The following is a 26,288-nucleotide window of genomic DNA, read 5'->3' on the forward strand; positions in this document are numbered from 1 at the left end:
CACTGTTTACAAAGACAAAATCCCGTGCCCAGTTTTCAATATAGATAATCCTTGAACAAATATATTTTTGCCTGTTTGTCAATCACAGAAATGCCAGTGACAAGCTGGGAGACATCCCAGAGCAGGCAGCCTTTCTTTAATTAGACACTGTGCTCCCTCGGCCCCAGGGTGGGCTGGGGGTGAGCCCTGCAGAGCCCCTCAGCTCGCCCCATCCTGGCAGCCCGGGACCACCAGCGAGATATGCAGGGAAACGTGTCCCCAGGTCACGACCGCATCCCAGCCTCCACACCTGCATGTTGTAGCATCACCTCACCACGCAAGTTGGCTGCGGTCCCTCCCTGGGACCAACTGAAATATGGATGATTAAAATCTTGAGGAAGGGGCTTGGGGGGTAAACCCACACGGTTTTGCACGTGGTGTCTGCACCTGGCTCCTCGCCCATCACTGGACCCCCTTTGCTGAGTGTTTCCAGCATCACTTTGCATATAGCATTACTCAAAGACAAATGCTGACATGCTCCTGACCTCGAACCCCTTTGAAACTGAAATACGGAGAAATTTGCACGATGCTTCAAAACATCTCAGGGAACTGTGCCCACCTGCCATTGAAGCTTGGTGAGACTGAAGCGTCTTCTCAGGACCTTTGGAAACCTCGCCCATTAAAAAGCACTGCTGATGAATTTCAAAGCTTATTTTGTTAAGGCTTTTTATAAAAGACACCTTTTTTTTGGTCATTATTAAGAGCTTTAAGTCTTACTCGCTTGGCATGCTGTTAACCTCCTGTACCACAGTTTCTATTACCAATATTTCCAGCTATGCTTCACACAATATAAATTGTTATTCATGGTGGCCTGTGCTCAGCAGAACACCTGTGGTGTTCCTATTTATATGACTATTTAGCTATTATTGGTTTGGAAACTGGAACTAGTGCATTAGTTTTTGATCTGTATTTTAACAGTAGGTGGTTTATATATGTTTTCCGGAACATACCTTTTGGTGAAAGATTGAAATCTCAGTCACACAGAAAGGGGTTAAGAAAGAATATTATAAATCATGTGCACAAATCATCTCTAATTGAAGATTTAGCTGTGTTAATTGATTTTCATTTACATTAATATGCAGCCTTTGAAGTAGCTTTTCTTAAGATTTACCTTGGCAGGCTCAGTCTTCTGTTAACAATGGCTCTGGTCGACAGGCTAACACTAAAATAGATCTAAGAATGCCAATTTCTAACCCTGACTTTTAGTTTTGCATTTTTATATGCTACATTTAAATACAGCTTAATGTGCTCAGGTCATCTTGTAAAATGCTACTTCAGACTCCCACTGCTAAATCCTGAAACAGTGCCTGCAGACTACATTACCTTGCAATACTCTGAACATATTCTCAATAAAGATTCCTTCCTATTCTCTAGTTCATGGGACCAAATAATCCACAAAGCCCAGCCATGGCACAAGCATAGGCTGTCAAGGCTGTAATGCAAAGTTTGGAGGTCCTTTGTTATTGTTTGTGTCATTTTACAGGTGTGCTTTAGATGTTCAAGGTCTTGTTTAACCTCTGGGTTTAATGTCACTGTTTTTGTGAAGCATGATGAAGTGGATGACCATTAACCTGGTGGCAAGAAAATACAGAGTCTTTTAAAGGTGACCTTTTGAGAAGCAGTAGTAAGAAAACAACTTTAAGGCCAGAGCTTACAAAATAAACACTGAATTCTGGCTTTTATTTGATGTGTAAAGACAGTGTTTGTGAGGATTGTTCCCTCCAAGTCCTGCACCTTGCAAAGTCCGTTCCCTGAGCCTACAGCCTGCAAAGGGAGCTGCAGATGCCCTCTTCTGAAAGAGGACAAGTGCCATGGCTCATGCATTTACAAGTACGTCTATGCACTATTAGTGTGTGTAGATGCAAGTTTGATGCATAGAAAGCTGGCATCTCTCTGAAGTAAATACATCAGCTGGATTTCCAGTGAGCATGGGCGCGCTCTGCCCTGGCCATAGCACAAGGTCTGCAGTCTCCTTGCGAAGGTCTGCCAAGGAAGAGGGTCTTGGGGAAGAGCAGTGCAGTGTGCAACTCAGTCCCTAACAGGACACCCAGATAAGGACTAATTTTTCAAATAAACCTTAGTGTTGAGTGCTTGGATCAAGATCCACAGAATAATTTGCATGTGCACGGCAGTGGAGGTGACGAGATGACACAGGACCTGGGAACACTATGATACGGGCCTGCCGTGCTGTGGAACACCATGGTTGGCCTCCTCCATGTGCTCCCGGAACTATTGCACTTCTCTGCCAAACCACAGCCAATGGAATCATGAAACCTTTCCGTGCAGCTATTTGGGGGGAATGCCCTGCTATTTTGGCTTAGTTGACACTGGGAGAAATAATTTCTCCAGTTTCTCTGCATGGAAGAAGCGGGGATTCAGATACTGCTGATGAGATGTATAAACCTGGTGAGTTCAAAGCTCAGAACAAGAAATTTCATATAGAAGAGAGGTATGTGTTGTCAAACTGAGGGCACGGTAGGCCTAGAGGTGGAGTCATGGTGGAAGAAGCCCGGCCTGAAGCTCAGATAGTGTTTCCATGAATGAGAGGACAAAGCTCACGGAAGGAAAGGTTTCCACACTCTGTGGCAGACTCTGAATTTCCCCTACAAGGCTATCCAGAGGGGTGGTGGGCTTGAGTAAAAGAAGTGCACAGTTCTTTAATATTTTGTGCAGTCTTTCATATTTCTTCTGCTGTAGGAACAAGAAGTAGAAACATTTTGAAATTCTTATTTTATATATGTATGCATTTGCTTGCGTGAACTATCACCTGCAAATCTGGCAAACACGTGCACACTTTGTGTGCTGTGGGAAGCCAGCAGTGTTGTGCTGGGGAGAGGAGAAGCTCAGAGCTGGGCTGGCTTTGCGAAGCCAGAGACCATGTCACTGAAGGGGACACAAGCAGGGAGCCAGTGTCCCCAAGGCCCCAGGGAACCAAGGAGGTGATGCAAATCCCACCCCTGCAGCTGGTAGGAACCTGAGCACTTCTCAGTCCTCACTGGTCTGAATATTTCTGAAGGTCCAAGACAGAATTTACTGCTCAACCCTCCTAATGTTCGGTTATTGCTTTTAGATCCTCAAAGAAGAGCTGAACACTGGAGATATCCTTGTTTTTTACCTAAATGCGTGTGCTTGTGTGTGTCTATGTGTACATGTCAATTTTCCTTCAAACATTCGTCTGGTCCTGAACAGCAACTGCAGAGATTTCCAACAGCAGCAGCATTAACCTTGCACTGACCTTCTAATAAGCAAAGCTACGAGCTGCTCCTGCATCCAGCCTTAGTGTGAGAAAGGGAGATGAAAATAAGTTTAATTTGGCCCATTGTATGAATGGGTTTGCTAGCACAAAAAAGCCTAAATTGTCTTAGGGCTGTGATGTCTCTGTTGACATAAAGATCTTAATACGGGTTATGATTAGCATCAAGAAAGTGTTAAATGACACATTTTTTTTCCCCAAACAGCTGATTGTTTTCAAAATTATTTTGCTCATGATATTGCTGCTTTTTTACAAGTGTATACAGTGTACATTACAGAGGAAAATGAAGGTCGAAATCTTAGGTTTTAGTGTAACTAATGAACTTTGGGTCTAAAGAATGTGGTTTAATCCTAAAAATCTATGGCAGTGAGAGGCTGAACTCACTTCAGCTGCACTGTGAGACTCACAGAAGTTGTTAGTGTAAAAGCTAACGCTCTCTTAAGGTGGGTTATTTGGGGATTCTCAGAGCCCAAGCTTTAAATTCACACATATAAATGCATAGATTTTTAAAGCCAGAAGGAACCACCAAGATCTCGTCTGACCTCCTTTATAATGCACTTGCAGAATTTCACCTTGTAATTCCCTGCCTGAGACAAATAACATGAGTATTCATGCCAGAAGTGTTTGTGCTTTAATTCAGTAAGGGAATAGGTATGATACCAGGCTGTTTATCCTGCAATCTCAATACAGCCACAGAGCCCAAATACTGCATACCAAGCATCAGAGTCTCTCAAACTTGTGGTGATAGTAATAAAAATTGCTAAATGCCTTTGAATAACAAATAAATCTGATTAAACCACTCTCTGCTTATGGCTATCCTGTGAGGAAGAAAACATAAATTGTTAGATACATGATTTATAGAATATTATTCACTTTTCTGAGTAACTCTCTCCGTTCTTGGCTCTTTGATATTCTGATAACAATGTCCTTTGCAAATAATGCAAAATGATGTATATTTTAGCATCTACTGGCTAGGTTCTCAAGAGGAAACATTCTCTAATAGCCCAGTGCTCCTGAGGGTCTTTTACCAGCAATAAAATCCAAAGTATACAAGCCAGATTTTTGTCAAATCATGCTAATATAAACATGAATTTCAGCTTTGCAGATATTTTTTCTCATTGTGAGACAAGTCTAAATGATGTGCAACCAGATTCCTGCACCCTGAAGACATTTGAAGAGTCAGCTGACTGTGGTAGAGCAAATATTTGGAGTCTGAAATGTGAATTTCTTCAGTGGGGGCAGGAGCAGGGAAAGGGCCCTTGAACACCAACCTCCTCATCCACCAAACTCTTCTCCTGCCTGTACTTGCTATGGCCAGAGGCAAAGAAGGCAGAAAACAGCCCAATATGTGCTGAAACAAAGGTCAGGTGAAGAGACCTTTGATTCCTCCCCTTACAGGTGAGGACAATAAGGATAAAAGTTGATCGTAGATCATATTTAATGTGGTAAACTGAAATTCGAGGTAAAGTTTATTGAAGATATCCAAACCTCTTCTCACCACTCTTTGCCAAGCTTTACATAAAACTTATAGCAGCTAAAAATCTCCAGCAATGTTGTCACTGGTGGCTAGCCCTGAGGAGATTTCTTTCTTTCTGACATGCAACAGACTTTTTATTTAACAGTTTGTTAAAATGTTTGTTTTTACTAGCACAGTGATTCCCAAATGAGAACTTGTGATCCTAACTGAAGTTATGTCACATATAGTTGTAATTAGGAGCCTGGTGGAAATAAAAGTGCAGAACCAAGTCTCACAATGTGACCGTGAGAGAGAAAGGAAGGGAAAGGCATGACCTCCAAGTGCAACCAGGGCTGGGAACATCTCCCGATACCCTTGTGCACTTTCTCCAGAAGCTTTCAGACCCTTCACCATGGCACATGCTGCGGCAATGGCCCCAGCACTCTCTGGACTCCATTTGCCTTTCTCAGTGAAAAGTTTGGTTTATGTATTTTATTTTACTTTATTTTGTTTTATTTTACTTTATTTTATTTTATTTTTTTATTTTATTTTATTTTATTTTTTCCTTCTTTTTCTTTTTCTTTTTCTTTTTCTTTTTCTTTTTCTTTTTCTTTTTCTTTTTCTTTTTCTTTTTCTTTTTCTTTTTCTTTTCCTTTTTACATTCAAGTCTATGCTCTCTCCTTTGAATTTTTCTACTCTAAATCCCTGTTTGGGCCCCTCTTGTCTGGTTTCCATCACTTCCAGACCCATAAATATGCTCTTCTATGATAATATCCCATCTCCATCCTTCCCCTTTATTAGGAATGACCATTCCTTCTTCCTTGTAACTTTCATCGATTTCTAAATCTCCATGCTTTCTTAATATTTTCTCTTAATCTGCTAATTCAGCAGTTGTTCTACTAATTTTTCCTGTACCAGAGCTCTTAATCTGACCAAGGAGCCCATAGCTCTTGGAAGTGTCCAAGCATCTGAAGTATTTGTAGTGTTACACCACTACTGTCATTCCTACAAATGTTGCTTTTTCCACCCCTTTTCTCCACCTATGTTTAAACTATCCCTTACCGGTGAAAGTAGACATTTGCTGTTCAAAGCAAGGAATAAGGATTGTGGATTTTTTTTTTTTTTTAAAGCTGGGAAAATCCAATGCCCACATGAGTTACGGTTCAAATAAATAATAAACATTGCAGTGATTGATACAATATTGCAATAATAATATCAAAGATGAGACCTGAAAGATTTTTTTTATCCTGGAAAAACTTTGTAGTAGATTCTTTTTTTCTTCACAGGCTTCAATATTTTAGCTATGTGGCAGCAAGGAAAGGATTCACTGAAAGTGCTCAGCACATGTGCTTGGAGAAAATGCAGCTTCTGAGACTGTGCCTCATAGTCAACATCCCCATCAATAGCAAATGGGGATTTGCTGTTTGCAATGCTGATATTTAATTCACTGGCTAATGACATTCAAAACCACAGAAAGTGCAACATTTCCATTCTCAAAGTTAAATTTGTTTAGTATTTTGAGCCCATATGAGTCTGAATTTTGACAAACCAGCTGCATCTAAAACAGTGCATGAGATCCACTGAAAACAGTTTGGGTTTGCTGTTCTCTCTTTATGAATAAATGAAAACATTACAGCAGAAGTTGCTCTTTATCCTTCATGCAAACACAACAGTTGTGATGATTACACTTAGCAGAGGGCAGATTTCGTGAGTCTGCTGGTATGTCCATTTGCTGGTTGTCATACATTTTTCTGCCAAAATGCTTTGCTAAGCCCACAGACTAATTTAACTTCAGTAGGTCATCCGGTTAAAGCTAAAAGCAGAATTTATGCATTTGCATTCAACAAAAGCTTTTTGCTTTTTTGAAAGATAATGTTTATATTGGCCTTTAATAACTGGGCCAAATTCTTGACTGATGTAATTTAATGGAATTCCTAGGCGTGATATTCCACTAGAGAATTTCATCATAAGATTTGGATTTTTATAGCTATAATGTAATGTATTTTACATGTAGGGCTGCATCTATAGCTAATGCATGTAACAGATATATAATTATGACCATAAGTGTATTTGTATGTATAGTTATATACCAGTAGTATAATAAATATGCATCCAAACACACAAACTTTGTTTTCAGTTTGTGATAGCCATCATTTGCTATTAGTTAACACCTTAAATTGACAATGGTGAATGTGTTGATGTTTTATGTGCCGCCACAGAATAATTATGAAATATTTGTTAACAGCATTTATTTGACACAAATACGTTTTCTATTTACAGGACAGAGAAGAAAGCCACAGACGTAGCTGTGATATGAGACTTCTGCAATGACAATCAAAATAGTAGAAATATTCTTAGCAGCTTTTAGGGCACTTTATCCAACAGGGTGCAGATGAGCTAAGTTTATCTGCATGATGGTTGGTTTGCAACTTTTGGGGTAAATGATCCAATAACGGCAGACTGGATGTATTTTATTTGCACACAAATTCTATTGGCAAAAAATGCTGCAAAGAGAGTTTATATTTTTGTCACACTGTAAAAAGCAACTAACAACCCATGGAGAATTTGGGAAAATGTTCTCTTTACATTCCATCCCATTTATATGGTCTGTTTTCACATACAAAGAAGGTCTTTGTTTCTCTGGGGTTTGTCAGCACCTGCTAGCTCTTCCCCATCAGTACCTATAGCCCTTTGCGGCATCAAATTTCATTTCCACGTGCAAAGAGTTTTGTGATGTATAAACATCAAGTGCTACAGTACCTGGCGATTTTGTCTGTACAGGACATGGTGATGAGCTGCTCTCCCAGCAAGATGCCGTCCCACGTCTGAGCTGCGTTGTGACACCGGACGGGAATGGTTCCTTCTCCAGACTCAATCTTCGTTCGGAGGTGCCCACGGTATTTTCTCACTATGTGCTTGCTGCTGTTCACTAGGCAAAATAAACACAAGAACGGCAATAATTAAATGTTTTTAGAAAGAAACTGAGAGGCTGTGTTGATGCCATAGTTTGCATTTGCAGAACCACCTGTGGAGGTCCTTAAAATTGGATGCAAAATTAGATGAGATTGCAGCCCAATGGAGAAAAGTATGTGCTTCCTAGCATGGTAGTATTTTCACATCCATCAAAACTTCCATACAGCACACACTGACCTCATGTTCCCATTCCCACTCCCTAATATATTTTGAAAAGAGAGGTGCTCTGTTTTTTAAAGAAGCAGTACAATTTCTTGTTTTTAACCCATGCTTATAGGATTGAGTTGTGTCAGGGGAATATTTGGAAAATCTTAGTTCAATTAGTGTTATCAAAGACTCATCCTGCATGGCACAGTCCAGTCCAATACTCTAGTGTGATATTCCGTGGCATTTTCTGAATAACTTCAGAAATGAGGTTTTGGTTCGTTATCACAAATTTTCATTGAAAATTCTCAAAAGCTGAAGTTTTACAGTCTGGATAAAAAGCAAATCAAAACTTTCTAGTCCTTCATTGCTTGCTTAAAGTCTCTCTATAGACTCCCTATAGTGAGGTACCCTCCTGTCTTGTGTCATATTGGTATCTTTAATGCAATTGCCATCCATCACTTCAGTAATATTATATATTTGATCTGACTTTGGGGTGGTGCAGGGTATGCAGCTAATGCACTTGTCCTATGCTGCAGTGAACTTAACTGAGTCCTGCAGATAGGCAGCAAGTGCAAAAGATAATGACTTTTCTAAAGTACTTCACCCAGATTTTTATGAAAAGAGAAAAACTGAAGCTCAGTATCAAAATCACTCTTACCCTCTTTATACTGCTACTTCACCCCTGGGTATCTGGTTGTAAAAGAATAACAAGGAACAACAAGGAAATCTTCTGGGTCTGCTCGCTGTCTTCCCCTTGGAGGATTTCACTGGAGGACACCTCCTCCATGAAGCAGACCTTTCACGATTTCCCTCCAGCCCAAACGAAAATAAAGGAAGATGGTCCATGGTGGCCTTTGCTTTCAAGGAAAAGGAGTGGTACTTCTACAGACATGAGGCTTTTGCCTGCATTTCCAACTCTGCAGTGTGTTTTTCCATGGCCTGCCCCTCAGCTGGATCAGAAGGCTCCTGCTCGTGATGGTGATGCTCCTCAGTGGGCTGAGAGGCCGCCTTGGTTCCTGGCACCGGGTGACACTGGGGTGTCACAGGCTGTAGGGCTGATGGAATCTATGGCCACAAGCAGCTGGGTCCATGCAAGCTCCCCAGCCACTCATTCTCTCCCTTGGTCATTTTTTACTGTCTTTGCTTTCTATGAGTGCTTCCTGTGCTGCAAGCTCTGGTGGAAGCAATTGCCTGGCTTTGGCTGCTGCCAATGGATGGTTTACAAAAGGGGATTGGGAAAATAAATCTCTTTGGCCCATTTGGATTAGCAGAGGTATCGAACACGTGTAGAACAGCAAAGCTGGCTGTGACCTGCCAGCAGATGGGCGGTCGAGCCCCCACTGATCATGGCCTTTGGCTTCCTTCCTGCTTTTTTAAAATTTAAGGTGGGGATGTTTGTGCCAGCAGCAGGCTGGACCACGCACCAATTGGATTGACTGGCCATGGTCGAAACCAATTCCCACCCAAAAGCAGGCTCCATCGTATCCAAAAAGTTTGCAAATACTTCTGGGTTTGTTAGTGCTGCTTTGGGAATCAAGTTTGGGGGAGAATGGTTGTTGCACTGCCATCTGCATCAGCAGTGGTGTCCCCGTGGGGGTTGCAGGGGCACTCGTGCCCAGTTGTCACAGAGCACCCCACAGCTGAGACACTTCAGTAACCACCAGACTTGGAGTATTGTGACTTCTCAGACTTTGATTCTGAGGGAAACTGGGAAGAGCCAATGGACAAATAAAAAAAATTCAATAAGTAAAAGTGCCAAAGTCTCAGAAATGTCTTAGATCCCTCTCCTGTCCAATTGCTTGGATGTGCCAACAATGTTGGGAAACCATTTTCATGGTCAAGTGTGCCGTTCCCATGTGCATCCCTCTTGTGTGAGATGTGTCGTTCAGAGGTTGCTCTTTGGATGGGATTAGCTATTTGGGAACTGGTCCATATTTTTCTTGGGACTCTGTGGAGAAACTAATTTTTTGAAAACTTGAAGCAGTGGTGCACAGCATTTTTTGCTATTAAACCACAGTCGTGAGAAAGGTACCATGAAATTTGGAAAACAAAAGGTGAAAGTGATCACTTCTGCTTAGCAAACACATCTAGCTGAGCAACAGCGAGAAATGCATAGCAAACCCACTTTGCCTTAGTCTGCACAGACTGAGAACTGATGGCACGGCAGAGCTAGACCTCTGCCAGGGAAGCAGTGAAGAGGGACTCAAGAGCCTATTGCTGTTCCGGCTGGGACAGAGTTTGACTTTAAGCAAATCAGTTCTCTTTTCCTAAGCTTTCCCACAGGTATAATGAAGATAATCATGCTTCCTTCTTCTGCAAATTCTTTTAAAGGTACTGCTCAAAAACGATTTATGAAAAACAGATGGTCCTCTTTCAATAAAGCTCTGCCACAGTAGTCCACCTACTGGAAATCCCCCAGGACAAAATAAATTTTTAGTATTTCTTTCCCCACTTTTTTAGAAGAATATTTTCACTTGCTAGGCCATTTCCCATCTCTTTCTGCATTCCACTTGCTTTCTCAGCTCCCACTCTGGCCTTCCTCTCTGGATGCATTGATCTCCTACATTACTCTCTTTTTCAGGCAGTTCACCATGTTGATACAGCTACATTTTGCATACATGCAAAGGGACACGTAACTGCTAGGAAATTTTAGTGACTGCATGAGAAGATGAGCATCGCATGGTATATGTGACTTTGATTTCACTATGTAAATGTTACCTAGTGAGGGCCAAAGCATCCCACAACATGCTGGCAGAGATAAAGAGCCAATTCAGGGGAAGAAGAAGAAGCAGTAGTCCTGCAAACAACTGTTGAACACTTGGGGAATTTAAAGTATAGGCAAACAATTTGAGGGGAAAGGGATCTGGAACATTTCTGTGAGACTTCAGGGTCTCCTTATTTAAATTTTTGTATGTCTGCTTGGTCTTCTCAGTTTCCCCCAGCACCAAAGGAAATACAAAGGCCAAAGTATTGAATGCCTGGTTGTTATTGTAGCATCTCAGCCCTGGCCTGCAAGTACCAGAAACTGAATAATAAATTTTTAAAAGCATTTAGGAAGTATGTGCCAGTGCAGAGATCGTCTCAGTTTCCAAATGCTCATATTAACTCAGCCCATGTGTCAAACTTTGCTCCCCGTAACGCGCACTCTGCCCAGGGTGCAGCCGAGCAGACGGCATTAGCTGATACGATTCAGGCAGCCGTGGCTGGTGTACGCTCACCCTGGGATACACATCCACAGCACTGATAAGGGGTTTTAGCTGCTCAACTGCTGTTAAATTCAATGGATAGGGTGTGACTAAAACCCTATGGAGTACTGCCTGTCTCAGGCTGCTCATGCTACTGGGGTAGCCGGCGCACATGCTCCAAAAGATGATCTGTAGTGTTTATATAAAATACTAATAACCCACAGATCTGAATACTTTCAGATTAACAACAACTAAATAAATCCAGATCCACAATTGAAACGCACTTTTTTTTTTAGCATGTCATTAAGTAGAGCAGGAAGATACAAATTTTTAACAAAGATGAGGCCACATGTGTTTTGCACTGAAGCTGCCGACAGACTCTAGCACATAAGCTGCTTGCCAGCAGTAAAAAAATACAGTCCACTTGCTGGCACAGCCTGCTACAGATAATTTTAAAGCAGTCTCAGAAATATATTTATTTATGCAATTTAAAGTCACAAACTACAGCCTACTGCTGTTCAGTATGATCAAAGCATCAGTGACTATGAGCATTTGTGATCTTTGCTGTGCTGGTTCTCCAACTGCTTAATCTCAGCTAATTGCAGGGGAGAAGGCATCTGAGGATGCCACTTCAACCAGAACAAAATGTCAATTCAAACCGGAATTGGAAAGGACAAATTTAAAAATCATTTGGAGTGGATTTATGATGTGTGCTACACTCAGATGTGGAAATTACTCCTGAGAGTTCCTAAGATAAAAAGGCACTGGATTGTTAATTATTGGATTATAAATTAACACAGGTGCCCTGTATTTAAAATCAGTGAAACCCACTGATTTCAAGGCTCACCCCTTATTTTCATATTTTCTCCAGGACCAGTTCTGGCTCAAATGTTAATGAAGAAAGCCACTCCATATTTATTATTTAGTAGAAGAGTGAAGAGGAAATGGACGGTGATTAAACAGAATCACACGAGTAAGGCTCTGTCTGAAATTTTGCATGACTGCCTCAGAGGTTCATTTTCTATTTCCCTGCTTCAGTGGAGGCTGTTCTCTCCTCATGAAGGAAGAAATAAAACAGCCTATCTTGCATTTTCTTCAGTGCTGGATCCTCCATTCATCGGCGTAGTTTATAAAGCTTCCTTAGAGTGGTTTGAAACAAAGAGGTGGAAAGAGAAGTGTTAACATCTTTGTATTTGTATTTTTTTTTTGACGGTTATTAGAGATGCACCTTCCTCAAGCAGATGCTGAATAAATGCATGGTATTGCTGTTTCTGGGAGTGCCAAAGTGAGCATCACGGCACCTGAAGGCTTTGGATGCGTCTCCTATGCTGGGTAGGGTGGCTGGTCAGATAAATCTCTGCTGCGTCGTGCTTTAGTGACCAGCAGAGAGCAAGGCTAAAACACAATGGGCCAGTATTTGAAAGCAAGAAACTTTAGGGATATTCTGAAAGAAGACTGGATTTAGAAAAAAAGAATAAGTCCCCCTCACAGTGTGCAAAGCTGAATTGTGGCTCCGGAGGGCAGGATTCCTCACACCGAGGGTCAGGCAGGTAAAAGCTGTGGTCTTGTCTGAGGGTCTCTGGAGCTGCCTCTGTGGTGAGTACAGGGATGCGTCCTTCTCAGGAGGAACCACAAGTACTCGCCTTTGCATGGGTTAAAAGTACATTGCCATGAATCTCTCAAAGTTGAGATATGGCTTTTGAATATGGGCCAGGAGGGCTATTGCATCTGAATGCAGCCCCAGATGTGCTCACTCCCAGAGCCATGTAGCGCCTACCACATTGTGGTGGAGTTCAGTTCAGATCTGGGGTTTGGACAGTGCCGTTAAGCCCTATATACAAATATAAATACTAAACATATACTTTGTGTGAGAATGTTACAAAACCTGAGACACCTGCAGTTTGTGAAACTGAAATTAACAGTTGAAATTGAACTTCTTTTATCTTTTTCCTTCTCCCTGCATCTTTCCTGGCTGAAATCCTGGTTTTGGACAGCTATCAGGTATCCCATGACCTGATCAAAGATGTTACCTTCAGCACGTAATTCTTTCTCCTCATCGTTACTCTTCCAATAACATTTCCGAATCTTTCTACTTTTTCCATATTTTTTCATCTGCCAATAGTTTCAAGTGATGTACAGGCAAGGTGTGAAAGCAAAGCCAATTTGCCCATTCAAAGCTCATCAATATGTGACATTTAATCCATCTCTCATCAAAAGGATCAGCGATGGGAAAAATTTGAAGTTTGAATCCAAAAGAACAGAAAAGAAATGACTGCATTGCTTGTCCTTATCTGTTTTAAGTACATGTAATTGAATTGTGTTTTCTTTTGGTTTGAACTGTGTAGTTAGAGATAGTAACTGTAGAAGAATGTAAGAATGGTACCCCATCAAAGCTCACAATTGAGTGTTTTAATGAAAACTCCTCATTTTGGTCCACCAAAATGCCTCCATATATATATATCATCACCGAGAGGGGAAATTTCATCTGTTCAGGTGACATAACACTTTTACAAAGACTTTTCATTATTTTTGTAGAATAATATGAAATGTGTTGCATGCTCATCTTAGGGAGAGGTGCTAGAATGCCTTCATGAAACTAACTGCTAGAGTGAAGAATGACACTATAACACATGAAATGGTTTTTGCCATTGGACTAGCTTCCAAGTAAGCCCTGGTCTCTCAGCGAAATTTAGACCCTTGGGACAAAAAAAAAATCTGATAAATAGATCAAAATATGTACCCTACAAACTAGTTTTCTGTAATGTCTGTCTTTAAGGAGCCCCTGGGATCAAAATGTGAGTAACTAGTTAAAATTATCTTTCAAAAAAATTGCTGTCAATAAAGTCATGGACCACTTCCACTAAGAGTTGTAAATAATTGTTACAGGCAAAGAAGAATGAGCAGTACTGGGTCAGGCATGGGGGACATCCCTGATGCCACCTACAAGCCCAGGCTACAGATTCCAGCCTGCTCTGGAGTAGAAATGCATTAGTATGTTGAAGTCAAAAGCACGAGGTTTATGAGTGGAATTAAGATTCTGTGCATGTGGCAATCAAGAAAAGTACAACTCAAACAGTTCGAGATTATTGCATTTAATTACTAATTGCTCCTCTCATCTAAAATCAGATGTACAATGCCGTTGCTTTGGAAGTGCAGCTGCCCCCGCGGAGCGAAGTCTGGAGACCTGGCAGAGGGCTGTGCTGGCACCACGAACTCCACAATGGAGAAAGCTTCTGCCTCTGAAGCCTTCATGAGACTCTTCACCAGAGATGAGGGCACATTAGCTGATGTTCAGCCATGACCAGCTCATCTTTGACAGTGTGAGGAGCTGCTGCTAGTGCCTGGTCAGTGGCCGAGCAAAGCCAGGGCAGTGACAGGAGGCAGCATCCAGAGAGTGAGATGCCCCATCAGCCAAGGGCCAGCGGGGATTAGTTGTTCACCTTTGTCCTAAGCTATGCGTCATTGTTTCTTCTTCCTATTTTTTTTTTTTAATGAAAACTCTTTTCTCTTAAAGCTAGGCTCTATCTTTTAAATATACTTTGCGTGAAAAATTGTCAACATCACTGGAATTGCCCATTTGGTGACAATTCTCTCCCCTGCCATGTTTTAATCAAAAAGTTTACACAAACGTAAAGGGAATGTGTTATTCATCATAACCCTCTTTCTTTTATCAACAAAACATGCTGTTATTCATGTGGCTTTGGGATTTTTGTTGTTGTTTGGAAATTGAGATCTTCAAGAGTGATTTAAGAAAAATGTTGTGAAAGAAGTCAGCAAAATAAGAAAACAGAAAATGAACCCCATGAGACAGAAACAACAGCAATCTGTCAGTAACATTGACAGACATTCAGCCTCACTGTGGCTGGAATGAGCCTAGAGAGGCTGTGGTTCCTGCTGTATCACCAGATGTACCCTAGCTCATCTTCAGCTTCTAGCTGGAGAAATTCAATCTAGATCATTATGAAAAAGTCCCTGTTGGCCTTAAAAACCTATGGATTGCAATTACTAAATTATTCTGAATGATGATACAACAGTGTTCAGAATACATAGTGCTTTTCATTTCAATATCCTGCTCTGAGCACTGATTGCCCTTCCTCAAAGTTGTGACAGCTGCATATCTTTTATTACCATTTTACAGGTATGGAAGTAGAAATGACCAGAGTAAGGTGAGTTGCTCAAGGCTAGTTAGAGAAGTACCACCAGTGTCATGGTTAGGATGAAATAGTTTGTCGCTCTTACACAGCTGTCTTCAGGTTTCTCTCTTCATAAGACTGCAAGAAACTCTCCAGAAGGCTAAGGACTCTCACAAGTCCCACAGAGATCTTAACTGGACCTGGAGTTGCCTAACGAACTTTACAAAACTCAGCTCATGAACTTCACCTGTGACTCCCACTCAGTGGAAGGGTAAATTAGACCAAAAAGAACTGTGTGTGTGTAGTTTTTACCCACAGGGATTTTTTCCAACTATGTTTTGATCTGTTCCACCCAAAATATGTACTGTAATTAGGCGCAGATCTCTAGCAGGCTATCGGATGTTGTAGGTAGAGCTGGGACATCTATGTCCTGAAGCGTGTGGTCTCTTCATCCTTGCTGCAGAGGACCTTGGAGAACTTCAGATATCATTGTTCCTTGTCCTGAACAAATCTGGGGACAAACAACTTTTCTTGGTGAAATTTTCTGCTACTGTTCTGAAAGCTTCTCAGCCATGGCCTTTTGCCGACTAGTGTAGCCGTTTTATCACATCTGAACATCGTGTCCAAATGCAGTGTTTTACAAAGCAGCAAAACCCATAACAAAGCAGAATCAATAAATACAGTGCAATTCCCTTTGGCAATTCAAGCATTCTGTTGAAATTAGGATCTGATTATAGCTGTGGAAACCTGTTTTCCTGAATTCTAACAAACACATTTTGCTTTACATGAAAGCTTTTCAAAGCTGTGGCCAATGCTGGCTTTGAGCAATCCATAGTTTCCAGCATATTCTTTCTCTTTTCCCAGATAGACACACACTGCAGTGACACATCCTTCTAAAGAATATTATTTTCTACTTTAAAATTCCTCCTGAAAAAATAATACCCAAATAAGCAAAACCAGCCAAGAATATCACAAGGGGAGGGAATTGGGACATTTTCAATGCATTATCAAAGCTGAAGAATTTTCTCATGATGTATCAGTTCTGACAAAGTTTTATAACAGAGACTGAAGAAAGGGAGCTCTCTAGCTCAGCTGACAGTGAATTCAATGAAGTCCTGATCCAGGACGTGGGAGATACATGTTCAAGTTTTTCTTCGAGCCTAAGTGGGCTTGAATGAAAAAGCTCGTCCTGAACTAGGCATGGAAGGAAACTGAATAGGGTTTTTTCTACCCCTTGTTACTGTGCTGCTGATCAGGAGACATGAAAAAGACAGGATGCGATACCAATTTCACACAATTATTTTATTTAAAAAATTTGCCTGACAAGTTTTGATTTCTTTCCAGCCAGTCAGTACTTTGAGACCTGGAAGTTGCTCATGAAGTGAAGTGGTTATTCACTAGCCAGCTTTAGCAAAATGCCACTAAAAACATAACTACCGAGCCTGGTGGATATTAATAACAAAACATGAAGCAATGGCAAACTTTCATAGGCTGATTCATCGGGATGGAAAGTTTTTGCACTTCCAATGCAGCAAAACGAGAGCCTCTTTGAGAGGTGCATTCTGGGGTCTAGCATGATAATACCAACAATAAACTCATGAGTGCTCTTCTAAGCCTGGAGACAGCTGGTTTCTCTGTCAGGTTTCAGGGCTAGAGCTGACCCCAGGGATGGGCGAAAGGCTTAGCATGGCAGGCTGTGTAGGGCGTCAGACCTCTCCTTTGGATTACCAAAGGTGATGGGATTTCCAGTAGCCACAACACATGGACCATGTATTTGCAGACCCTCTGGCACTGCTGCTTTGTCTGAGCAATGGGTCCATCTGAGGGTGGAGATGCAACAGCTACTGTTTCTGCAGCTTTTCCCTCAGGTGGCATCAGAAGGGCTGCAGGGTTCACAGCAAAGGGCTTGGGCGAGTCCCCGTCTCTACTTGTCCTGGTCCCCCAACACAAACCTTTCCTCCCTCCTCCATTCTCTCCCTCCTCTGCAAGCCCTGGATGAGCAGGGAGTGAGCAGGAGATGCTGGGGAAGGAAAAGCTTCTTGCAGCACTGGAGATGGCTCAAGCCAGCGCCTGAAGGTCCTGTGTGAGTGCTGTGCATTGGAAGAAGGAGAGGGGGTCCACTCATCTCAAAGCTTTCCAGAGACTCCCACCCCTCACAGGCCTTATGTTGCTGTCTCTTGCCCACTACCCCATCAAAGCTAAACATCACAGACCCTCTTCTCCCCAGATTTTCCCATCATCACTGTGGCCCTCCTGTCCCAGGGTCCCACTGATCGCTCTCAGCCACACTTTTCCTGAAATCCCTTTGCCCACCTTCCCCAGAAGAAGAAGGCTCCTCCACAGCCCGAGCATGGACTTGTGTTGAATGTTGGGAAGAAATCTTTGAACTGGCTACACAGAGCACCCTCTCCACAGCTGCGAAGCCCTGAGCTAAATCAGACCACTGCACAGACCTGCAGTGCTTGGAGGGACAGAGGGCTGGGCTGGGCTGGGCTCTGCCATCATCTTCATCCATCCTGGCCAGGAGTGTGCTTCACCTCTGCTCCCAGCCATGGGTGATGTGTGTAAGTGATGGAGAGCACTAACCAGAGGGGACAGTCCTGTCATTGTGCTTTCCCTCCCAGGTTACCTCGAGTGAAAGCAGCTGCACTCTGGAAGAGTATTTCAGCAGTGTGGGAGGTTTGAGTTAGAAAACAGGACAATTACATAAAAAACTGCTGACTACTAAGAGTCCTGAGACGAGACACAAGCTCCTTGATAGAGCAGCTTATAGTTAACTCTGGAAAGTCTTTGTATTTTCTCTGTATTCCTCTGTATTTAGTTGGGTAAACTGAGGCTGTGTCAGTGGTACATGCAGGAAGGGGTCATCACTTCAACAGGACTTGATCTCAAAGGAGGCTCACAAAAGGTGCTGTGCCCATACCCCAAACCCAAACCTTTTGGTTCCATCTTAGTTCAGCCTTAATGAAGTGAAAGGACAACTTCTCCTCACCTTCTTTAATAACCAGTTCCTAGTCCCTGAAGTAATCCACTGGCCTCATGCTGTGTCTGCAATTTCTGCAGCATCCTTTACATGACAAAGCAATCTGGACTGACCACAATAATTCATCCAGTGCTAGGATTATTTCTCCTGAGGCAGTGTTCAGCATTACAGCCTACAGTGTTGCATGCATTTTTTTTTTTAATGTTACTTCCGGGCATGGTTCTCTATGATAATTTTGTTCTGAGGTCCCCCAAGGTATTGTTCTGCTCAGTCATATGAAAAATAGGAAAATAATGCACCTTCATCCCAGTTCCACAGACAGGCCATTCATCAGCATAAAATCAACTTTACAGCCTAGGAGGAAGCTGCTTCATGCCCTGAATAGCTACAAATTTCCAATATGATCTCCCAAGCTGCAGGAGGCCACGACAGAGCGATACGATACCTGAGAGCACTTGTACAACAGAAACAAATAATAGTGTCCAAGCCCAGGGGATGACCTATGGTTGATTTCTCTCTATTTTTGTAACAGGGACAGTATATCAACTTGTTAGGACCTGCATTTTCTTGTAGTTACAGATATCTAATTTCAGATCACTGAGTTATTTAGATGGTTCTTGCAATGCTTTCCAGTCTTTATCATCTACTCACAAGAACAGAATTTGTCCATTTAAATAGAACATGGGATTGGCAGAAGGAAGGTACAGGTTTCTTCCCTTTGCACATCCAATAATGTTCATCAAGCCCAATGCTTTTGAGAGCTATTTTAGCCCAGGTGCCATCCTCATCATATTTGCATTCTAATATCTGCCTGCAAGACCCTGAATGCAGAGCTCTGGGGTTGAGCGTCTCCTGACAGTCGCAGGAGATTATTTGTGTCCATCTCTTGGAGATGGACAGGCTCCTTAGATGACTTCTGTTTGAATCTGTCTCTCTTCAGCCACTCTGCTCAGGATATGACTTCCAGGGACTCTGATCTAGGATTCGTACACTGATGCAATCTGGGTCAGCCCCATCTGAACACAGAGTGAGGAGCCTCTGGTGTGAGCAGGGCAACCCTTTGATGCAGCCTGAGATTTGGGGGTTAAAAGAGAACATTTTATCTGAGAATTGGATGTAAAATCCAGCGGCCAGACTCACAAGCAGGGAAATCACAGGTTCGCACAGTGAAAGTACACTTGAAGTAGGAAATGCAAACTTGTCTTTCTGGGTACTCTTCAGTTCCTCAACTTCTCTGAAAACTGCAGAGCACATCTTCTCCCCATCACACCACCTACCAAGGCAATGATCCAGCTCACGTGGTTGCAAGCGGATCCTGTTTAGATGAGAGCTCTGTCAAATGTGTGTGCATGAGAGCTTCAGCACAGCTGTAGGTTAATAGACAAGCAGGAGGAAGACCCCATGTGGAGCAGATGCAATGGTGTGTTTCAGACCTAAAGGGAGCGTGGGATAAAACAGGAGCTGGGCTATCAGGGAGTCAATGGTACAAGGCAATACAGCATGTTAGCAAGAGATAGAAAAGCAGCCCAGGGGAGAAGAATGGAAACAAGCCCTGGGGCAGATTCTGTTTGTCTGTTTGGCAATCCATGTAGTAAAAAAGAGAGAGTGCATCTCTAGAAGAAAGGTGGGCAATGAGGTAAAATCCATCCAGGGAAGGAGGAGCACGGAAGTGGAGGATTTATTAGCTCATTTTTTTAAGCAAATAATTTTGCTTTTCAAGAGGCTCTTAAAAAAAAAAAAAAAAGCCAGTGAGTCAAGAAGCCTTAAATTAGCTAAGAAGGCACTTTAGCAAATCAAGGGCTTGATTATTCCGTGGTTTGCCCTAGATTCAGGAGAAGGTGTAAAATATGCATCAAATATAGCAGGGCTATCTGCCTCCATGGCTGCAGCTCCACCTCGTGAGCTGGAGTGTGTGTGCTGTAATGGAAAACAGAATCATAGAATCATAGAATAGTTTGGGTTGGAAGGGACTTGTACAAGTCATCTAGTCCAACCCCCCTGCAATGAGCAGGGACATCTTGACCCAGATCAGGTTGCTCAGAGCCCCATCCAGCCTGGCCTTGAATGTTTCCAGGGACGGGGCATCCACCACCTCTCTGGGCAAGCTGGGCCAGTGTTTCATCACCCTCCTTGTAAAAACTTTCTTCCTTATATCTAATCTGAATCTACCCTCTTTTAGTTTAAAACCATCACCCCTTGTCCTATCACAATGGACCTGCTAAAAAGTCTGTTCCCATCTTTCTTATAGGCCCTCTTTAAGTACTGATAGGTGGCAATAAGGTCTCCCTGGAACCTTCTCTTCTCCAGGCTGGTCATTTTCATGGCCCTTCCCTGGCCCTCCTCCAACAGGTCCATGTCTTTCCTGTGCGGAGGACTCTGAGGTTGGACACAGTGGTCCAGGTGGGGCCTCACTGGAGTGGAGTAAAGCATCAGCCCCCTTGAAACCTCCAGGAAACCCATGTTAAATTGGTACTGTGACACTGCCCTCAGAAGTCATAAATCCAGTCATACATTGCTTGGATGTACATGAAGGGAGAAGGTACCAGAAAAAGAGATATTATCCCAGGCTCTCTGACCTACAGCACTGAACTGAAGCATGGGCAGAAGCTAGGTGTGTGAAGGAACAATTAGGGGGTGGTGAGGACACTGGGAACATGCTGCCCCTTCACCATATACCTGTGCTACAACCTTGTGTGTGAGCTTGGAAAATGATGAAGAGAAAAGAGTCTTGGGAAGGAGACTGGCTGGAGACAATGAGCCAGGACAAACCCATAAAAAATCTCACAGTTGTCTGAAACTCCCCTGGCATTTCCCAGCCTCCTATTCCTACACCACCACTGACCCTGGCTGGTCTCCTCTCCTACTGTCACCTGCTTCTGCACCTCTCCCCTCAGCCTCCTCACCTACTCTCAGATTGTTCCTGCCTCTCCCAAAGCTCCAATTTTTCTTAAATGCCCCCATTTTTCTTAAATGCCCCCATAAGCTCTTCCAGCTTTGTGACCTATAGACACCAAAAAAGAAGTAGAATCCCTCCTCCCATGCTCAGAGCAGCCCTGGTCCGGCTGGATTTTACCTCTCTTTTGGAGCTGCCTAAGCACATATCAACAAACAAGTCAGCTCACCTCTGACCCAAGAGGGGCATCGTTGCAAATCAGAACGAGATTTTATGGTTCTGTCCCTAATCTCTCACTTTCTTGCATGAACCTGACAGGGGTGCAGGCTCCCTGGACCTCTCTTCTGCACCGCAGATATTCACATGAACCATGGTAAGGTCAGGCTTTTACACGTGCCGCTAACTTGGTGCCCTGCACTATCTAGTAAGATGTAAACTGGGTTGCAAGCACATGTTAGCTTATCTCCTTCCCTACCACAACAAAGCTCATAAGAAGGAAATATGAGGCCTCCCTGAGGGTGCTGGGAAGACATGGTGGATAATACGAAATTTTTGGAAGGAGATTTGAGAAATGGATTTCACTCACTCCCTATATTGATAAAGGCTTATCATACTCCTTTGCAAAACCAGAAACCACATGGTGAGACACCGTTTTTAAATGTTAATGCATCTTTAGAGAATAATCAGTACTGTTTGATGGCTTGCGCTAGCTCTAGGAGAGGTGTCTTTGTTGTTTAAGAAATGAAGCAGCATTCATCTGGAGTTTCTTGTCGTTACTGGATGAAAGAAAGGTTATTTCTTTAGTTAAAAAAAAAAGAAGATCTGAATGATAAACATTATAAAATACTTATCTTCCCAGATGTCTCTGGGATAATATGAGCTAAAAGGAAATGCTTATCTCACTGAAGGAGAGCTTTTGGCCACATGGCTTTTTATACAGTGCTAAATTATTTTTAGAGCACAGGACAAAGGTAGAGGGATCTGCTTAAAAGAGTGAAATACGAACCAGATGTAGTGGCCCCTCAAGTCCTGCTACTGAATCACAGTGTAATCTTGGGTAAGCCACAGAGCCCTTTCTGCCTCAGCTTCTGCATTGGGACAATAGTTGGTGTAATAACTGACATCAAAAGTTTGTTTGTGACCACCTACACATTTACTGTACGACTGTCAGGTGTTGCATGACTACGTATTTTTCAACACACCTTCCTGCAGGTACCATTATCTAAAGAAGCATTCCTTCATTAGCTGGCAGATTTATGTGCTGTCTGAAGCAATCCGTGAGCCATGAGGTTCAGCTGCACAGCAATAGGCAGCACCGGCCATCAGTTGCCCAGAGCACCCGCTTCCTCATGCATGAAAGAGCAGAAACCATCCTGGACAGCCTTCGGTTGTTTTCGAGAATGGATCATGTTTCAGAAATGATTACAAATTTTGGTGCTTCCACTCCTGATGTCAAGCGAGGGCTGCCCCAGGAAGCCTACCCTCTAGAAAACGTGAGGGACTCTAACCAGGTATAAAGCCTTTTTAGATATCTCTTGATAAACACATAAAGTGGGAGGCAAGAAATCACTATTTGTTTTTTATGTTGATAGGCACATTTTTAATTTTTAATTTTGTTTTTCAGGTGATGTGATGTCTCCTCGTTTTGTTACCTCATCAGAAATTTGTCAATTTGCTGTTTGCCTTTTAAACATTTATTTTCTTTTCTTCGTTTAATAAACCCTGCTGACAAAATGTAGAAATCATGCCAGGGAAGGAAGTATATTTCCTCTCTGAATAGGTGCATTCTGCTTTCTCGCCCCAGCAAGCTGCTTTTTCACACATGACAAAAAGATTCCAGTCTGGGGAGAATAATACCTAATCGTTAATAAATAACTTGTACAAATAAGAACCAGGAGTGAAACTAACGTCTGATGGATTTGCCCGTGAGGAAGTGAGGTCGTTGTGTGACCTTGGATGATTAATTTTACATTCCTGCGTCTATGCTTCCTTGTCTATCTATTCTTCTGTCCTGCCTGCTTCACATTCAAGGTAGTCAGGGCAAGGACCATTTCTCATTATTTGTACATTTAGCATCCAGCACTATGGCTATTACAGCACTGTAAAATGCATGTGTGAGGAGCAATACCCAGGGGCAGAGATAAGAGTGCACCTTGTGCACTGTGCATTGGATCATGGAGTGACAGACACGTGTGATAACAGGACACAGACCTCTCGAGTCTCCTGTCCCTTTTTGGGGGCATTCCCTGGGGCTTGGCAGGGGCAAAACTGGTGCAGTGGACACACAACAAGGACATGCCCCTGTCATGGTGGGGTAATGACAGGGATAGGCATGTTTGAAGGGTGAGGAGATGAGAGTACTGGGTCATGTGGTGGAGGTGGGATGTCTCTTCATGGACAACAAGCTCTGCAGGTCCACACTGGTTCATCCACACTGTTTCAAGACCTGTTTGTTTTTTTTTTTTCCCCACCTGGAGGATCCTCTCTCTCTAGAGGAGAAACCCCTGGAAAACCATATTTCTGCTTAAATGCCGTAGGTATGGGCCCAGGGACTCCCAGGCTGGCCTGGTGGGCTCCATCTAGTCCACCTGCCATGCAGTGACCATGTGACTGACCCGACATAGGCAGGGTCCTGACATTATGCGCTGCAAACGCGTGTGGTATTTGGAGAGACTTTGACCTTCAACCAACACTACAGATATGTTGTATCGTATCATATCTTATCGTATCATATCATATCGTATCGTATCGTGTCGTATCATACCATATCACTATGCCTCAGACTTCAGCTGCTGCAGCCTGGATAGCTCAGGTTTGGTGTAAATGCAGCCCTTCGACCCATATGTACTGCCTAAACCTTGAGAAAAATCCATGTATCCCCAGCTGGAGACCTGATCCTCTGGTCCAGCCCATGGCTGTTCCTCCAGCTGTCTCTTAGATCGTAAGGATCCTTCCCAAGGCATTTATTTACTGCCAGGGTTTTATTTCCTGCTAGGCTGTTAAGGATGGGTTCCCTAGCACAGACAGTGAGCCTGGGGCATGCAGAGCAGTCTGCCACTGCCTTAGAGTCATAGAATCATTTCAGTTGGAAGAGACCCTCGAGGTCATCGAGTCCAACCATAACCTAACTCTGGCACTAAACCATGTCCCTAAGAACCTCATCTACAGATCTTTTAAACACCTCCAGGGATGGTGACTCAACTACTTCCCTGGGCAGTCCGTTCCAATGCCTGACAATCCTTTCTGTGAAGAAATTTTTCCTAATATCCAATGTGAACCTTCCCTGGTACAATTTGAGGCCGTTTCCTCTCATCCTATCACTTGCTACTGGGGAGAAGAGATGGACACCCTTCATGCTACAAGCCCCTTTCAGATAGCCTTGCCCAGCTCTGATTTTCCCTGCACACCTTCCCCCAGTACGTGGGACTAAGCACCAGTTGCACACACACACGCCATGCAGCCCACAATGTTTCTGCTCCTGAGTGAAACACATTTTCTGGAAGCAAATGAAGAAAGAAGGACTGATCTTAAAAAAAAAAAAAAGAAAAAAAGAACATGCAAAGGGGAAAAAGGAGAGGAAAGATTTTTTTTCTTACAGTCGGTTGTGATTTCGTAGGGGGAGTTGAGGCGTGCGTCTCCACAGGGTGATGTGCTCACGTACAGATGGAACAGGATGTTCTCCCGCAGCCTGTAGCCTCCTTCTTTTAATCGCACGAAGATTGATCGCTCCCAGTCTTCTCGCCGTTTGCTATGATCACAAAAGAGGTTCCAGGTCATTTGTTACATGCCAAATCAGAAACATTTCTGCTCTCTCTCTCTGTTTTTCTCCCTCTGTTTGTTTGTTTTTATTAGCACCTGGCATCATATATTTCGCCTAGTGACAACGAGAGAAAAACAATAAGCTTCTCCAAGTGAAGAAATGTGTGAAAGGGGTCAAAACTGTCAAAGTGCTGTTGGCCTGCTCACCTAGAATATATTCTGATGAAAAAATACATGGATTTTTGAAGGGTAACTCTCCTTCTTCACATGCATGGATGCATAAACACACTGATTTTAAAGAGGTTCTGGTGCATGAAGAAAGGAAAAGTTCTCTCAGGCTCTTATGTGAACAAATCAGCTCTGCTCATCACAGTTCCTAGGCATGTGTTTAAATCCCATTAACATCATTGCAATTGAGATGTGTGTTTATATGCTCTGCTGAAAGGGGCCTCTAATGAAGCACCCGGATTTTATGACCCCTGCCAACCCTCTCTGCTCCCCGGGTGTTGCTTTTCTTCCCTGTTCAACCAGAGCCACCTACGAGTGCTCCGACTAAGCCAGCAACATCTTGGTCAGTTGGCATTTTTGGAAATCAGAAGCCATCCTGAAAAGTGAGGAGAAAACTTGTGCGGGCTTTTCTCAGCTGAGTTGAAAAAGATAGTTATTAAGATGAGGCTTTTATCTTTGCAGTGGTTCAGCAGCTAGATGGGGACACAGCGCACATGTTCCATTAGCAACAGCTGCCCGGGAGACCAAACCCTCCCAGTCCTGCAGTTTGCAGCAATAGCTCACATTAAGGCTATGCTGCCACCCGGCTCCTCAGATGATTTACATTTGGGAAGACATGGGTGATTTCTCTGACAGACAGCTGCCTTTAATACGTACATTTGGGTGATGGTTGTGATTATAATTTTGAAGGTGAAAATGTGATTAGTGAAATTATGATGAAAGGCTCCTTTCCCTCTGATGCCCTGGCCTTTTCCCTCAAAAACTCAAGAGTCTTTTTGTAGGAATATCTCTGAACAGAACAGCACCTGCGGGTGATGATTTTCCTAGGAGGCTCTTAATAAGCCAGAATCCTGCCCATTTAATTCACCATAGGACAGCCCATTAACCAAGGCGATTTCTGCTGGTTTCTCTGCCTCCTCTAAGTGTAAACAGGGGTGCTTTCTACTCAGCCTCGGAGCAAGTCCTTGGCTTTAATCCAACCTGCCTCTGCCTGTTTTCTCCTGGTGCAGCCTCTGTGCTATGGAAGCTGTTTGATTGTCACTCTTCCATGGTTTGGGTGTTTTGTCATTTTTGATGCCGGGATGCGTTTGCTGTCAGGAGGAATTTACAGGCACATTAGCTCGCCTGTCAGGGACAGGGAGCCACACCGGCTGTGAGCTGGGGCTGCCACACGCAGCTCCCTCATTTTCTGCTGGCTGTGGTGGAATTTCCCAACTGCACTAATTATATTATCACTCT

General features: G+C 43.1%; 1 protein-coding gene across 1 annotated transcript in view; it reads right to left on the reverse strand.

Annotated features, from left to right (window-relative positions):
- ADARB2 (adenosine deaminase RNA specific B2 (inactive)) overlaps positions 1 to 26,288 on the reverse strand; it is a 109,729-nt gene that overhangs the window by 11,546 nt on the left and 71,895 nt on the right. The window contains exons 5-6 of the mRNA XM_065629258.1: positions 24,659 to 24,810; positions 7,509 to 7,677 (exon numbers count right to left, since the gene is read on the reverse strand). Of these exons, the coding sequence (XP_065485330.1) occupies positions 7,509 to 7,677; positions 24,659 to 24,810 (321 nt within the window). The remainder of the gene's footprint in view (positions 1 to 7,508; positions 7,678 to 24,658; positions 24,811 to 26,288) is intronic.

The sequence above is a fragment of the Caloenas nicobarica genome, chromosome 2, assembly GCF_036013445.1.
Source record: "Caloenas nicobarica isolate bCalNic1 chromosome 2, bCalNic1.hap1, whole genome shotgun sequence".
Classification (NCBI taxonomy): domain Eukaryota; kingdom Metazoa; phylum Chordata; class Aves; order Columbiformes; family Columbidae; genus Caloenas; species Caloenas nicobarica.